General features: G+C 40.6%; 1 protein-coding gene across 2 annotated transcripts in view; it reads left to right on the plus strand.

Annotated features, from left to right (window-relative positions):
- LOC142662106 (C-Jun-amino-terminal kinase-interacting protein 3-like) overlaps positions 1 to 15,744 on the plus strand; it is a 381,524-nt gene that overhangs the window by 94,727 nt on the left and 271,053 nt on the right. For both annotated transcript variants that reach the window (XM_075840017.1, XM_075840018.1), the window contains exon 4: positions 6,615 to 6,718. In XM_075840017.1, coding sequence (XP_075696132.1) covers positions 6,615 to 6,718 — 104 coding nt within the window. The remainder of the gene's footprint in view (positions 1 to 6,614; positions 6,719 to 15,744) is intronic.

Here is a 15,744-nt window from a genome sequence, read left to right on the forward strand (position 1 = left end):
AAAAATACCTTGAGTAGGAGGGGTCATAAGTAATCCGCTTTTTACGGCATTCCCCGTGCACTATTAATTACTTATTTAATTTACGATACCATAGGCATATCGTTTTTTTTTTTATGGCGTTTGTACAATAAAATCACTTTAAAAAAACATTTAGTTTATGTGTTGCCATATTCTAAGATCCATTTTCTATTTTTTCATTAAGAAAGATATGTTAGGTCTTTTTTTTTGTGGAACGAACTGTAGTTTTTATTGGTAGATGCGACTTTTTGATCCCTTTTTATTCCAATTTTTGAGAGATGCTGTGACAAAAAAAATAGCGATTCTGGTATAGTTTTTTTATTTTAATTTTTTTTCTAATAAAGGACTTTAAAACTTGAAAATTTCCCATTTTTTTCATTTTGTAAACATTTTTTAACTTTTTTTTTTTTTTAGTCCCACTAGGGACTTGAAGGTCGAACTGTCTAATCGTTGGTATAATACACTGGAATACTTCTGTATTGCAGGGTATTGTACCTGACAGTTTCATACTGACAGGCAGCGTGTTAGGTGAAGATGGTGTTGTAACCCTTAGATGTGGCGGTGGCTATTGACCGCCACATTTAAGGGGTTAATCGGCGGAGACCACCGCTCTGATCCGACCCGATTCCTTCCCTCAGTACTAATGTAGAAGCAGCCAGTACTGAGAGATGCCAGGCATAGGGGAATCCCTGTGGGGAGGCACTAATTGGCTCCGTTGTATACAGTGTATACAGCCCAACGATGCTGGGTGCACACCTATAATTACCAGTGCCTGACAAGTTTTTAGATGGCATGTGTAAGGGACCATGGTATCGACCACTGGAAAGTAGGTGACAGCGTCTACCTTTTTTGTACGGGGGAGGTTCACATAGTAGTAAGTCCGAAGTGGCGATTGGGCACGTACATTAAAGGCAAAGTAGCACATGGTAGTTAGAGCTGTCCTTTGTCCTACTGCTTTTTAAGACTGCTAGTTACAATCCACGCAGGCACTGAGACAGCTTGGCAGCAGCGATAAATATCACCAATAGAGCCAGGTCTATTAATGCTGCAAAGCAGTCTCAGTACCTGCGTGGGCTGTAATAAGCTCTGCATATCGGTATTAGGGTTATATTGTGTGTCAGCGACACAAGCCGCTGTCAAAGGAGCCATTCGTCAAGATGACTGCGAGATTCGGCTTTGTGCGCCAGATGTTTTGAACGGTATGCATTAGTTGGAGCTGGAAGAAGATGGCTCCAGCAGCTGCATAGTGGCCGTTCTGCAGAACTGCAGCTCTGCGCCTATTTACGTGCAGCTCTGCTCCTAGCGGCGCAGGGTCCGGGTGTCAATCACGCACCGATCACATACTGATTACCTTTCCGGTAGATGGTTCATCAATTGTCCTGTCGTGCACAACCCCTTTAAGGATCACGAAACACATACGTTACATTTAAAACATAAATAAACTATGACAGATTTACAAAGCCTTGAAAGTGCATTACAAAAGTGAATAGTATCCCAAAATACATAGAGATGTATCAATCTTTAACTTGACGTTAAACATGTTAAATACACTGTGGCAAGAAACTTTAACATGAGCTTTTAAATCTTTTATTATGTTAATGCAAAAAAATAGCAATTCCACAGAGTTTTTTTGGGGTTTCGTTTACAGTGTTCACAGTGCAGTAAAAACGATATGTTAAATTTATTCTGCAGATCGATACAATTACAGCAATACCAAATGAATATAGTTTTTTTATGATTTACCACTTGTATAAAGAAAAAAACTATTTGTTAAAAAAAACAAAAACATTGTGGTGTTTTGCTACATTCTGAAAGCCATGACTTTTTTTTATATTTTCATCCATTGAGCGGTATGAGAACTTATTTTTTGCAGGACAAGCTTTAGTTTTTATTGGTACCATTTTGGGGTAGACAAAAGAAGTACTATGCACACCAATATGGAATTATTTATGCAAGCAAATAATTTATTTATTTGTAGCCAGTGACAGTGCGACGTTTCGGTCAAAACCTTGACCTTCCTCAGCCACTTTAGTCAATGCTGGTCCTGCGTGGATGGCGCTGTAAGATTGGCGGGTAACCGCTGTGTGTGGCTAAATAAATCCATATTGGTGTGCATAGTACTTCTTTTCTCTACTGGATTGGGTTGGGCCCCTACTCATGCACCCACACCATTAGTTCTATCTGAACCTTGCAACTAAGATTTTGGGGTAGATGAGACTTTTTGATCACTTTTTAATCAATTTTTTTTGGCTATCTAAGGTGACAAAAACTGGTATTTACCATGCAGGTTAAATAATGTTATATTAGAATAGTTCTGACTTTTAAAGAGAATCTGTCACCAGTTTATAAGTGCCCCATTGCCTACCTAATCTCTAATCTGATAGGCGCTGTAATGTAGATAACAGTGGTTTTTATTTAGCAAAACTATAATATTTGAGCAAGTTATGAGCAATTTTAGATTTATGCTAATTAGTTCTTAATCACCAACTGGGCTTTTTTTTTTTTTTTACTTTTTACCAAGTGGTCATAGTAAAGTGAAGTGTATGATGCTGCCCAATCAGCGTCATACATGTCTCTTCATTCATGCCCAGCTTGTTTCACTGCACAGCGTGATCTCGCGAGATCATGCTGTGACGGGACTTCCTCCCAGAGGTTCTTCATCGGAGCAATGGAAGACTGTACAGACATCGCCTCCAGCCGCTGCAGATTTGGATGAACGTCCTGGCACGGCTGGAGGCGATGTCTGTTGATTCTTCCATCGCTCCGCTGAAGGACCTGTGTGCGAGATCACGCTGTGCAGTAAAACAAGCTAGGCTGTAATGAAGAGAAGTGTATGATTTTTTTTCTTTTTTCATTTTTTTTATTTTTTTTTGTACTTTTATAATAAAAATAAAATACAGTTACATAAAGTGATGGGCAGTTGAAGGGGGCCGCCCCCTTATTTTAACAGCTTAGATTTACCGAGACATCTAAGTGGTTAAACGGGCATAATAAAAATGATCTTCGATTCTGCACGTTGCAGTTGGGTGACGGCTGTAACATGCATTTACACTTAACTCAGTTTGGGGCGGCTCAACCGGTGTGCGCTCCATACTTCCCCTTGGCAGCTGTCACGTACATGTACGTGACATATCACCAAGGGGGTTAAAAAAGAAAAAGGCACCAATGGTGTCCATAACCTTTAAAATGGACTCGTCATCAACCCAAAAAATTGCAGCTGACATCTCAGATTGCCAGCGCGTCACAGATTGCCAACCCATCACATATCGGCACACTATATGCAGATAAGACCTTTGACTGTCAAGCTGGTGGTTGACACTGTTTACTTGGCAAGGTGGAGTGAACCTTACTGCTCTGACACCATTTAATCTTATTATTTACGGATAATTTGCTATTATTTGTAGAAGATTCTAACAATTCAGTGAGAGCTACATTATATAGACAAAAGTATTGGAACACGCCTCTTAATCACAGAATTCAGGTTTTACATTCAGTCCCATTGCCACTGGTGTATAAAACAAGCACCTGGTCATGCAGTCGACCTGTACAAACATATGTGAAAGCATGAGTCACTACAAAGAGCTCACTGAATTAAACCGCGGTACTGGAATAAGGCGCAACCTTTACAACAAGTCAGTTCGTGAAATTTCTTCCCTCCTAGATATTCCACGATCTACAGTGAGTGGTATTATTGCAAAGTGGAAGAGTTTAGGTAGCACAGCAACTCCGCCATGAAGTGTCAGACCACGTAAAGTTACAGATTGGGGTCGCCGAGTGCTGATGAGCAAAGTGCATAAAAGTCACCAATGCTCTGCTTACTCAATAACTGCAGAGTTCCAAACCTCCTCTAACATTAACATCCGCGCAGAAACTGTGCGCCAGAAGCTTCATTGCATTGGTTTCCATGGCCCAACAGCTGCATGCAAGCCTTACATCACCAAGCACAATTTCAAGCGATGGAGTGGTCTAAAACGTGCTGCCACTGGTCTCTGGAGCAGTGAAAATGTGTTCTATGGAGTGACTAATCATACTTCTCTATCTGGCAGTCTGATGGACAAGCCTGGCTTTGGTAAATCCCAGGAGAACGTTACCTGCCTGACTGCATTGTTCCAACTGTAAAGTTTGGTGGAGGAAGGATAATGCTAGGGGATTGTTTTTCTAGGCCCGAAATTCGCTTCAAAAACACCTGAAAACAGCTTGCCAATGTTTTCAATAGTTAATCGGGTTGTCCAGTCCCTAAAAATTTATGGAGTACCCTCAGGCCATCAATATCTGATTGTCTGGGTCCGACTGCCTGTACCTCCGCCGATCAGCTGTTTTGAAGGGGCCGCAGCACTCGTAAGACTACTGCTTCCCCTTCATTCTGGTCACTGCTCACACTGTGAATCGCTGACACAGCAGTAGTGGAGGTTCTCAGTATTACAACCTTCTCCCATTTAAGTGAATTGGAGAAGGCTGGAATACTGTGAACCGCCGCTACAAGTGTGTCGGCAATGAACAGTGTGAACAGTAAGGGAAATGGAGGGAAAGCAGTTCTCGTACGAGTGCTGCGGCGCCTTCAAAACAGCTGATCGGCGTGGGTCCCAACAGTCAGAGCCTGACCGATCAAATATTGACGGCCTATCCTGAGGATAGGCCATCAATTTTTAGGGACTGGACAAAGCTGGGTAGTGCATACCGTACGAGGCCTAATTTTACGCAGCTGTTTAAAAAAAATAAAATGAAAACGAGGCGTAAAATAGAAGTGCATTTCACTTCTTGAGGTGTTTTTAGGCATTGACAATTTCTTATGGACTATGCTAAAAACACTTTGAGGAAACACTTCAAAAACTTTTGGCAAATCTGCCTAAAAAAAAAGGCTGGTTTTCAGAGGCTCTTTTCTCTTAGAAACAACCTTGTATTTTTCAGCTTCGTACAGACGCCATGTAAACATATCCTTACCGATTTATACTGCTCTGATGTCTTTCCTTTCCAATTTGGGAAAATAAATATTGTCCAAAATGTTTGGGCCTTGAAGTTGGACGCGCCAAAAGTTGTTCCATTATTGGGAGAATGTTGATCATATATTAATTGTGTATAGGGCAAATATACAACCAACATTGGAACTTTGTATCCTGGGGTTTCCCAGTGTCCTGGATGTTTTTGGCGATACTTAAAGACTTGTTTATAGCCCATAAATTGATAGCAAGGTACTGGCTATCTAATTCAGTCCACAATATGAAACCATATTCAGACCTCAAGACTTGTGAATTAAAACATGAGAGGTCCAAATCCCTCAGTTGCAGTGATACCCGTTAGGTTTAGTTATTTTTTACATTGCTTTTGAGGGGAAATGGGAAAAGTTTTTTCTTAAATTCATATATAAAAATGTAACTAATTTTTTTTTTACCATTTCATTAGTATCCCTAGGGGTATTCTGCCAGTGATCTGGCAGGGCTTAATAGGACCAGAAAGATGGCAGACCTGATGGCCTTCTGGCTGCCACGATAACCATCAACATCCTGAGTTCGCGTTGCGGGGGGGAAGACGGGCTGTCGGAGGGGACTGCCACCTTTCTAATGACTAAGATGCTGCGGATCGCATCATCTAATGGGTTAAATGAGCGGAGTCACCGTTATCTACGATCTCATCCATTGCAACGGAAAGTCGGCTGTTACATACCGCCGACGCCCGCAGCTTACGGAGCAAATTGCTCCATACTTGCCCTTCCGACTTTTGCCATACATTTACGGCGGAGGTCAGGAAGGGGTAAAGGACATACCAACAAATTTGTTTTCATGGCGATGAAGCATTTCTGTATGATATTTAGTCTAAGAACTTTATTGGATTTTTTATTTAGGAATGTTTGTATTGGGGGGGGGGGGATGATTTCATCATTGTGTTATATTTTACCTTTTTTATGTGTAATAGGAAAATTAATTATAAAAAAAAATGTATTGCTGTGTATTGTGCAAACATGATTGGTATCGCCTCGTCTGGAACAATCCCAACTATTACAATACAATTGTTTTTAGCCTCATAAAAAAACAGAAATGTTTTTTTTTTTAGAAATTCTTTTATTTATCAATTTTTACAAACATGACACGTTAATGCCAAAAGAATATGCAACCATATAGTACTTCGGCACGCAGGCCGGCATATATGGACATCCTGAATGGTAGGTGTACATACAGAGTAATGTTAAACAATAACAGAATTGTTTTTTAAACACCTTGCCTCCCAGACATAAAAAAATAAAAAAGCTCGCCGTGCAAAAATAAAAATCTCAGCCAGCTTCATCAACAATAAAATAAAAGATACTGGTCTCAGAATATGGTAACACAAAACCATATTTTTTTTTTTTTTACAAATTTGTTTTTATAAAAATGACTGCGGTAGGAAAGGGTTAACTGTATAGTCAATTTTAACAAGAATCTTTTACACATCAATTGTCCAATTCCATATCAAGATTGGCAGTTTCTGTTTATAAATGTTTAAATTGTGTGTGTGTGTGTGTGTGTGTGTGTGTGTGTGTATGTATGTATGTATATATATATATATATTTATTAAGTGTATTACATTTTAAAATGGCTAATCTCTTTATATGCATCCTGCAGATTGTGAAGAGCTACAAAGACTTAAGGTACCAAAGATCACTTTCTTCTGAAGCTGCTCGACTTTCTGGGCGCTACACTTCACTGCAGGGCTTGTGTCCATGCAGGTTAGAGTTCTTGACTTTTGTATATCTTTTATTTTTAAAGAATTTATCTATTTAATGTTCTTACAATACAAATAAAATGTGTATGTACGTTCCTGGGACAGTCAATCTTTCATAATAAAGTAATTTAAGCCCTTCCCTCCGTAGCCATTTTTTGTTCTTTCATTTTTGCTTTTTCCTTCCCACAGTCCAAAAGCCATAGTTTTTTTTTTTTTTTTTTCCCATCTATATAGCCATATTAGGGGTTGTTTTGTGTGGGATGAGTTCACAGCACCACTTATTGCGCTATATACTGGGGAACTGGAAGAAAATTCTTTGTGGGGAAAAAAAACGGTGATTCCTCCATTGTCTTTTGAGTTTTGTTTTTTACCGTGTTCTCCGTGCGGTAAAAATGACGTGTTAACCTTTTTCTGCTGGTCAATACAATTACGGTGATACCAAATTTATATATTATATGTTTCTTTTTTTTTTTTTACTACTTTTACAAGGAGTAATGTTAAAAGTAAAAAAAAATTGTCACCATATTTTGAGAGCCATAACTTTTTTTAATTTTTCAGTTGTTTAAGGGCTTTACAGATATGTTTTTTTCTTTTAAATCACTTTAGTGGGAAAATAGGAAAAGGACTATTTTTTAATTTCTTATTTTTTTGGTACAGGTTCTTCTCAATGAATTAGAATATCATCAAAAAGTTTATTTCTTTCAGTAATTCAATTCAAAAAGTGAAACTCCTATATTATATAGATTCATTACATACAGTGTGATCTATTTACAGCATTTTTTTTCTTTTAACCCCTTCCCTCTTTAGCCACTTTTGACCTTCCTGACCGAGCCTCATTTTTCAAATCTGACGTGTCACTTTATGTGGTAATAACTCCGGAATGCTTTCACCTATCCAAGCGATTCTGAGATTGTTTGTTTTCTCGTGACACATTGGACTTTAAGTTACTGGCAAAATTTGCTCGATATGTTCAGTATTTAATTGTGAAAAACACCAAAATTTAGCGAAAAATTGCAAAAATTTGCATTTTTCTCAATTTAAATGTATCTGCTTGTAAGACAGGCAGTTATACCACACAAAATTGTTGCTAATTAACATCCCCCATATGTCTACTTTAGATTGGCATCGTTTTTTGAACATCCTTTTATTTTTCTATGACGTTACAAGGCTTAGAACTTAAGCAGCAATTTCTCACATTTTCAAGAAAATTTCAAAAGGCCATTTTTACAGGGGCCAGTTCAGTTGTGAAGTGGCTTTGAGGGCCTTATATATTAGAAACCCCCAAAAAGTCACCCCATTTTAAAAACTTCACCCCTCAAAGTATTCAAAACAGCATTTAGAAAATGTCTTAACCCTTTACACATGTCACAGGAATTAAAGCAAAGTAGAGGTGAAATTTACAAATTTCATATTTTTTTGCAGAAATACATTTTTAGTACAATTTTTTTTATAACACAAAGTTTTACCAGAGAAATGCAACTCAATATTTGTTGCCCAGTTTCTGCAGTTTTAGGAAATATCCCACATGTGGCCGTAGCGTGCTACTGGACTGAAGCACCGGCCTCAGAAGCAAAGGAACACCTAGTGGATTTTGGGGCCTTATTTTTGTTAGAATATATTTTAGGCACCATGTCAGGTTTGAAGGGCTCTTGCGGTGCCAAAACAGTCAAAATGCCCCAAAAGTGACCCCCATCTGGGAAACTACACACCTCAAGGAAATTATCTAGGGGTACAGTGAGCATTTTGACCGCACAGGTTTTTTACAGAAATTATTGGAATTAGGCCGTGAAAATTAAAATCAACATTTCTTCAAAGAAAATGTAGGTTTAGCTAATTTTTTCTCATTTCCACAAGGACTGAAGGAGAAAAAGCACCGTAGAATTTGTAAACCAATCTCTCCCGAGTAAAACAATACCCCACATGTGGTAATAAACGGTTGTTTGGAGACACGGCAGGGCTGAGAAGGGAAAGAGCGATATTTGGATTTTGGAGCTCAAGTTTAGCAGGAATGGTTTGTGGAGGCCATGTCACATTTACGAAGTCCCTGAGGAGACAAAACAGTGGAAACCCCCCACAAGTGACCCCATTTTGGAGACTACACCCATTGAGGAAATTATCTAGGGGTCTAGTGAGCGATTTGACCCCACAGGTTTTTTGCAGAAATTATTGGAAGTAGGCCCTGAAAAGAAAAATCAAAATTTTTTCAAAGAAAATGCAGGTTTAGCTTATTTTTACTCATTTCCACAAGAACTGAAGGAGAAAAAGCACCACAAAATTTGTAAAGCAATTTCTCCCGAGTAAAACAATGCCCCACATGTGACACGGCTTGGCTTAGAAGGGAAAGAGCGCTATTTGGCTTTTGGAGATCACATTGAGCAGGAATGGTTTGCGGCGGCCATGTCACATTTGCAAAGCCCCTGAGGGGTAAAAACAATGAAAACGCCCAAAAAGTGACACCATTTAGGAAACTACACCTCTTGAGGAATTCATCTAGGGGCGTAGTGAGCATTTTGACCCCACAGATGTTTCATAGAATTTATTAGAATTGGGCAGTGAAAATAAAAACAATCCTTTTTCTTCAATAAGACGTAGCTTTAGCGCAAATTTTTTCATTTTCTCAACAAATAAAGGAAAAAAAAGAAACCAACATTTGTAAAGCAATTTCTACCGAGTACGGCAATACCCCATATGTGGTCATAAACTGCTGTTTGGGCACACGGCAGGGCTCAGAAGGGAAGGACCGCCATTTGGAGTGCAGATGTTGCTGGATTGGTTTCTGGGCGCCTGTGGGCCCAAAACAGTGGAAACCCCCCCAGAAGTGACCCAATTTTAGAAACTACACCCCTCAATGCATTTACCTAGGGGTGTAGTGAGCATGTTAACCCTGCAGGTGTTTTGTAGAAATTAGTGTGAACTCGATGTTGCAGAGTGAAAATGGGATTTTTTTCCACAGATATGTGGACAATATGTGGTGCCCGGCTTGTGCCACCATAACAAGACAGCTCTCTAATTATTATGCTGGGTTTCCTGGTTTTAGAAACACCCTACATGTGGCCCTAATCTCTTGCCTGGACAGTCGACCAGGCTCAGGAGTGAAAGCGTACCATGTAAAATTGAGGCCTAATTTGGCGATTTACAAAGTATTGGTTCACAACTGCAGAGGCTCACATGTGAAATAATAAAAATAAACCCCTGGGAAGTGACCCCATTATGGAAACTGCACCCCTCAAGGCATTTATTAAGGGGTGTAGTGAGCATTTTCACCCCACAGGTCTTTTCCATAAATGAATGCACTGTGGATGGTGCAAATTAAAAATGTATATTTTTCCCTAGATATGCCATTCAGTGGCAAATATGTTGTGCCCAGCTTATGCCACTGGAGACACACACCCCAAAAATTGCTAAAAGGGTTCTCCCGGGTATGACGGTGCCATATATGTGGAAGGAAACTGCTGTTTGGGCACGCTGTAGGGTTCAGATGGGAGGAAATGCCATTTGGCTTTTGGAGCGTGGATTTTGCTTGGTAGTAGTTTTGTTTGGAGTCTTACTGGTGTTTCCGTTTATAATGTAGGGCATATGTAAGCCGGGCGGAGTATATAAGGGGCATAGTCAGGTGGTATAATAATGGGGTAAAAAAAAAACAATAAAATCTATAGATGTGTGTTACGCTGTGAAGCAATCCTTTCTGCACAGGCCGGTGTCGCACTGATAAATGGCGTCCTTTATTATCCCCCTTTTGATCCACACTCCGCGCCTTTGTAGTTTGGGGAATTTTGCTAGGAAGTGTTGTCCTGGTATAATACGGGCACCGTCGCTTCCAGCGGATATGTTTGGGCCCTCCCTTTCCTGGTTCCCTAATTTTATTGATAAATAAATTTTATTGATAAATCGCCTCTTCAAACAGAAGAAATGTTCCCCTCGGGCACAACTGCATATTTTTTTATTTCCTGACTTATTGGAGCCATAACTAATTTTATTTTTCATAGACGTAGCGGCATGAGGGCTGGTTTGTTGCGGGACGAGCTGTAGTTATTATTGGTACCATTTTGGGGTACATGCAACTTTTTGATCACCTTTTATCCTATTTTTTGGGATGCCAGGTAAACAAAAAAACGCAATTCTGGCACAGCTTTTTTCGGTTTTTTTTATACAGCGTTCACCACGCATTATAAACTACATGTTAACTTTATTCTGCGGGTCAGTACGATTCCGGCGATACCTAATTTATAGCACTTTTTTATGTTTTACAACTTTTTGCACAATAATGTATTTTTTCTGTCGCCAAGTTGTGAGAACCATAACTTTTTAATTTTTTTGTCGACTGAGGTGTATGAGGGCTTGTTTTTTGCGGGACGAGCTATAGTTTTTATAGGTACCATTTTTGGATACGTGCGACTTTTTGATCACTTTTTATTCTAACATTTGTAGGGCAAAGTGACTAAAAAACAGAAACTCTGGTAACGGTTTTTACGTTTTTTTTTTACGCTGTTCACCGCGTGCAATAAATAATATAATATTTTGATACCTCAGGTCGTTCCGGTCGCGGCGATACCAAATACATATGGTTTATTATTATTTTTCAATAATAAAGGACTTGATAAGTGTTTTATTTGATTACTTGAAACTTTTATTGTTTTCAAACTTTTATTATTTGCACTTTTTTTTTTACACTTTTTTATACTTTTTTGACACTTTTTCTCAAGTCCCACTAGGGGACTTGAAGGTCCAACAGTCAGATTTATTTTTTTCTAATACATTGCACTACCTATGTAGTGCAATGTATTAGATCTGTCAGTCATTCACTGACAGCAAGCCGATTAGGCTTCGCCTCCCGGCGGGGCCTAAATCGGCTTCCGTAATGGCAGAGCAGGAGACCATTGTGTCTCCTCTTGCCATAACAGCAGTCGCCAGTCCTGATTGCCTGTCAGGGCTGGCGATCTGCTAGTAACCGCTACGATGCAGCAATCACCTTCCATTGCTGCATCGAAGGGGTTAATGGCAGGGATCGGAGCTAGCTCCGTTTCCTGCCGTTACAGGTGGATGTCAGCTGTACAGTACAGCTGACTTCCACCGCTGATGACGCCGGATCAGCTCCTGACCCGGCCCCATCTTGCCGGCAGCTACGGAAGCCGATCAGGCTCCGCCGCCGGGCGGATCTTGACCGGCTTCGGTGCTAGGCAGACCGGGAGGCCAGTATTAGGCCTCCGGTTGCCATTGCAGCCACCGGAACCCCGGCAATTTCATTACTGGGGTTCCGATGAGCTGCAAACACCTTAAGTGCAGCGATCGCGTTTGAGCGCTGCACTTAAGGGGTTAATGGCGGGGATCGAAGCTAATTTCGGTCCCCGCCGTTACAGCCGGATGTCAGCTGTAAGATACAGCTGCGATCCGTTGATGATGGCACCGGCTCAGCTTCTGAGCCGATCCCAAACATTCGGCGTACATATACGGCAAGATGCGGGAAGTCAATGCTTTCCATGACGTACATGTACGGCAAATGTCGGGAAGGGGTTAATGTTGATGATTATGGCGAACAGTTAATGAAAACCCAAAATGTCGAATATTAAATAAGCCCAATTTCAAAAGTGATTTTTAAAACCCAAAATGTTAGCCTACTGAAAAGTATGTACGGTATATGCACTCAATACTTGGTCGGGGCTCCTTTTGCGTGAATTACTGCATCAATGCGGCGTGGCATGGAGGCGATCAGCCTGTGGCACTGCTGAGGTGTTATGGAAACCCAGGTTGCTTTGATAGCGGCCTTCAGCTCGTCTGCATTGTTGGGTCTGGTGTCTCATCTTCCACTTGACAATACCCCATCGATTCTCTATGGAGTTTAGGTCAGACGAGTTTGCTGGCCAATCAGGCGCAGTGATACTGTGGTTATTAAACCGGGTATTGGTACCTTTGGCAGTGTGGGCAGGTGCCAAGCCCTGCTGGAAAATGAAATCAGCATCTCCATAAAGCTGGTCAGCAGAGGGAAGCATGAAGTGCTCTAAAATTTCCTGGTAGACGGCTGCGCTGACTCTGGACTTGATATAACCCAGTGGACCAACACCAGCAGACGACATGGCTCCCCAAACCATCACTGACAGTGGAAACTTCACACTGGACTGCAAGTAACTTGGATTGATGCCTCTCCACTCTTCCTCCAGACTCTGGGACCTTGATTTCCAAATGAAATGCAAAATTTACTTTCATCTGAAAACATGACTTTGGACCACTGAGCAACCGACCAGTCCTTTTTCTCCTTAGCCCAGGTAAGACGCTTCGGACGTTGTCTCAAGGAATGCAACAGTTGTAGCCCATGTCCTGGATACGTCTGTGTGTGGTGGCTCTTGAAGTACTGACTCCAGCTGCAGTCCACTCCTTGTGAATTTTCCCAAGATTCTTGAATGGCGTTTTCTTGACCATCCTTTCAAGGCTCCGGTTATACCTGTTGCTTGTGCACCTTTTTCTACCACACTTTTTCATTCCTCACAACTTTCCATTAATATGCTTGGATACAACAATCTGTGAACAGCCAGCTTCTTTAGCAATGTCCTATTGTGGCTTACCCTCCTTGTGGAAGGTGTCAATGACTGTTTTCTGGACAACTGTCAAGTCAGTAGTCTTCCCCATGATTGTGTAGCCTACTGAACCAGACTGTTGGACCATTTAAACGCTTAGGAAACCTTTGCAGGTGTTTTGTGTTAATTAGGGTATGACACCATGAGTCTACAATCTTGAACTTTTACTAAATATTCTAATTTCCTGAGAGACTAAATTTTGTGTTTTCATTAACTATTTGCCATAATCATCAACATTAAAAATGTTTTAAAATACTGGAAATAGATCACCCGGTGTGTAATGAATCTATATAATATAGGAGTTTCACTTTTTGAATTGAATTACTGAAATAAATTAACTTTTTGATTATATTCTTATTCATTGAGAAGGACCTGTTTATGTGTAGTAAAAAAAGTTTAACTGTATTTAACTTTTTGTTTGTTAGTCCACTAAGGGACTTGAACCAGCAATTGTTGGATCGCTTGCAAAATATACTGAAATACTAATGTATTGCAAGCGATCCAACTCGTCTCCATAGCTCCCGTATCCAGAACGGCCGCCAGCGCTATAGAATCCTCTGCCTTGTATTGGAAAGCGCAGTCTATTACAGTAGAAAAACAGATTTAGCGATGCATATCGTGATAATTCCGTTTACATGCAGCAAAGCTTTCTGTCACTTGTTTTGAGTGGTGAATCCATATTGATCACTATTGTTTGACATTCGGGCTAGTAACAGATTTCATTGTGGAAACTCTGCAGCAAAATACAGTGGCTGCAGAGCGCATATGATTTGAATAATTCTCATCCACTCGCTGGATTGACATGCGGTGCGTTTTCTTAATACGCAGCATGTCAATTTTATGCTTTTGAGTCGCTGCTTTCTGTTGTGGTTTTTCCCCATTTCAATGGGGAGGTAAAACCTGCAACAGTTGGCGATTTTTGTGGCGGAAAAGCTACAGAAGAAAAAGCTATTTGTCGTTTAAAATGAATAAAAAAAATGTATACTTCCTTCCCCCAGCCGTTGTCATAGTGATGTGTTCTTCTAGGCCAGCATCCTGGGATGACGTTTCATCCCATGTGACTGCTGCAGCCAATCACAGACTGCAGCGGTCACATGGGCTGCATTGTCATCCCAGGAGGCCGGACTGCAAGGACAAGTGAGGGACGCGTCGCCGTTACTACGGAGAACGGGGTATGTATAAGATATGTTTTTTTTTTCTCTGGTGGGCAGCATTAGAGGTGTTCTCTGCTGTAGCAGACGTGCCTAGCGTGTGACACGTCTGCTAGATTGAAGGGTATTGTAGCGTCTGGGCCGATTTTCGCTTTTCTTCTGCCTGAGGGGAGAATTGAAATTGCGCGTGTTTTGATTGACATCCCCCTGGCATGCCCAAGGTGCATCCCCAAGTAGTGCAAGGCAATGGCGCATCCGAGAAAGTTGGAGGAGACTGGTGGTGATGTATAACAGCCAGAAGGATGTCAAGCATGGAAAGGTGGATTTGGAGCCAGGACTACGTATGTGACTCTTCAGAATAGCGGAACCACCCCATGACCCTTTAATGAGTAATTAGCATATAGTGTGCACCGTTTTAAAAGTTGATTTTATAGATTTTGCTGCATCTGAAAAAAACCATACAGTGGAATGTTTTGAAATATTGTCAGGTCATATATTACCACATGTTGGCGATTTAAGGGGTTAAAATTACCTGACAGGTTCCTATTAAATATACAACAAATTTAAAACAATTCCATCTGCTATGGAATCTTGTTATTTTTAAATCTATACTACATAATTACGGCACCAGAACCGAGCTCAGTACATATATACAGCACCAGAACCAAGCTCATACATATATACAGCACCAGAACAAAGCTCAATACATATATACAACACCAGAACCAAGCTTAGTACATATGTACAGCCCCGGAACCAAGCTCAGTACATATATACAACCCCAGGACCAAGCTCACTACATATATACAGCTCCAGAACCAAAATCAGCACATAAATACAACACCAGCAACAATACAGCTCAATTTAGTGCAATCCCTGCTGTATAGGTTTGTATGGCGTAAAACTACATCTGCTAGCATAAAACGAACAATGGTAAGGATTTGCTGGGAGTTTCTGTTCCACAAAATAAATCATACCACCCATCATCTCGCTGCAGATCATACAGTGACTACAGTACTGATTAGAGGCAGAATAAACATTTACATTAAGTGACTCACCGGTGATGTCTTTTCAGATTCTAGTTGTTCGTTTTTCTCTTTTCTTCTCCATCCTGTCCAGACCTCTATGATGACTTCTGCCGGCCACAGCCCATTTCTGCAGTTTGCCGTTCAGATGTCTTCAGCTTCTTTCTTTTCAAACATTTCTGCACCTATAAATGAAGATAAAATTCTCATTGTGCCACATACTACGCCCCTAAATATAATAGCAAAGTACACAGTGACCCTGATTATAATGGCACCATACACTGT

Source organism: Rhinoderma darwinii, chromosome 10 (assembly GCF_050947455.1).
Source record: "Rhinoderma darwinii isolate aRhiDar2 chromosome 10, aRhiDar2.hap1, whole genome shotgun sequence".
Lineage (NCBI taxonomy): Eukaryota > Metazoa > Chordata > Amphibia > Anura > Rhinodermatidae > Rhinoderma > Rhinoderma darwinii.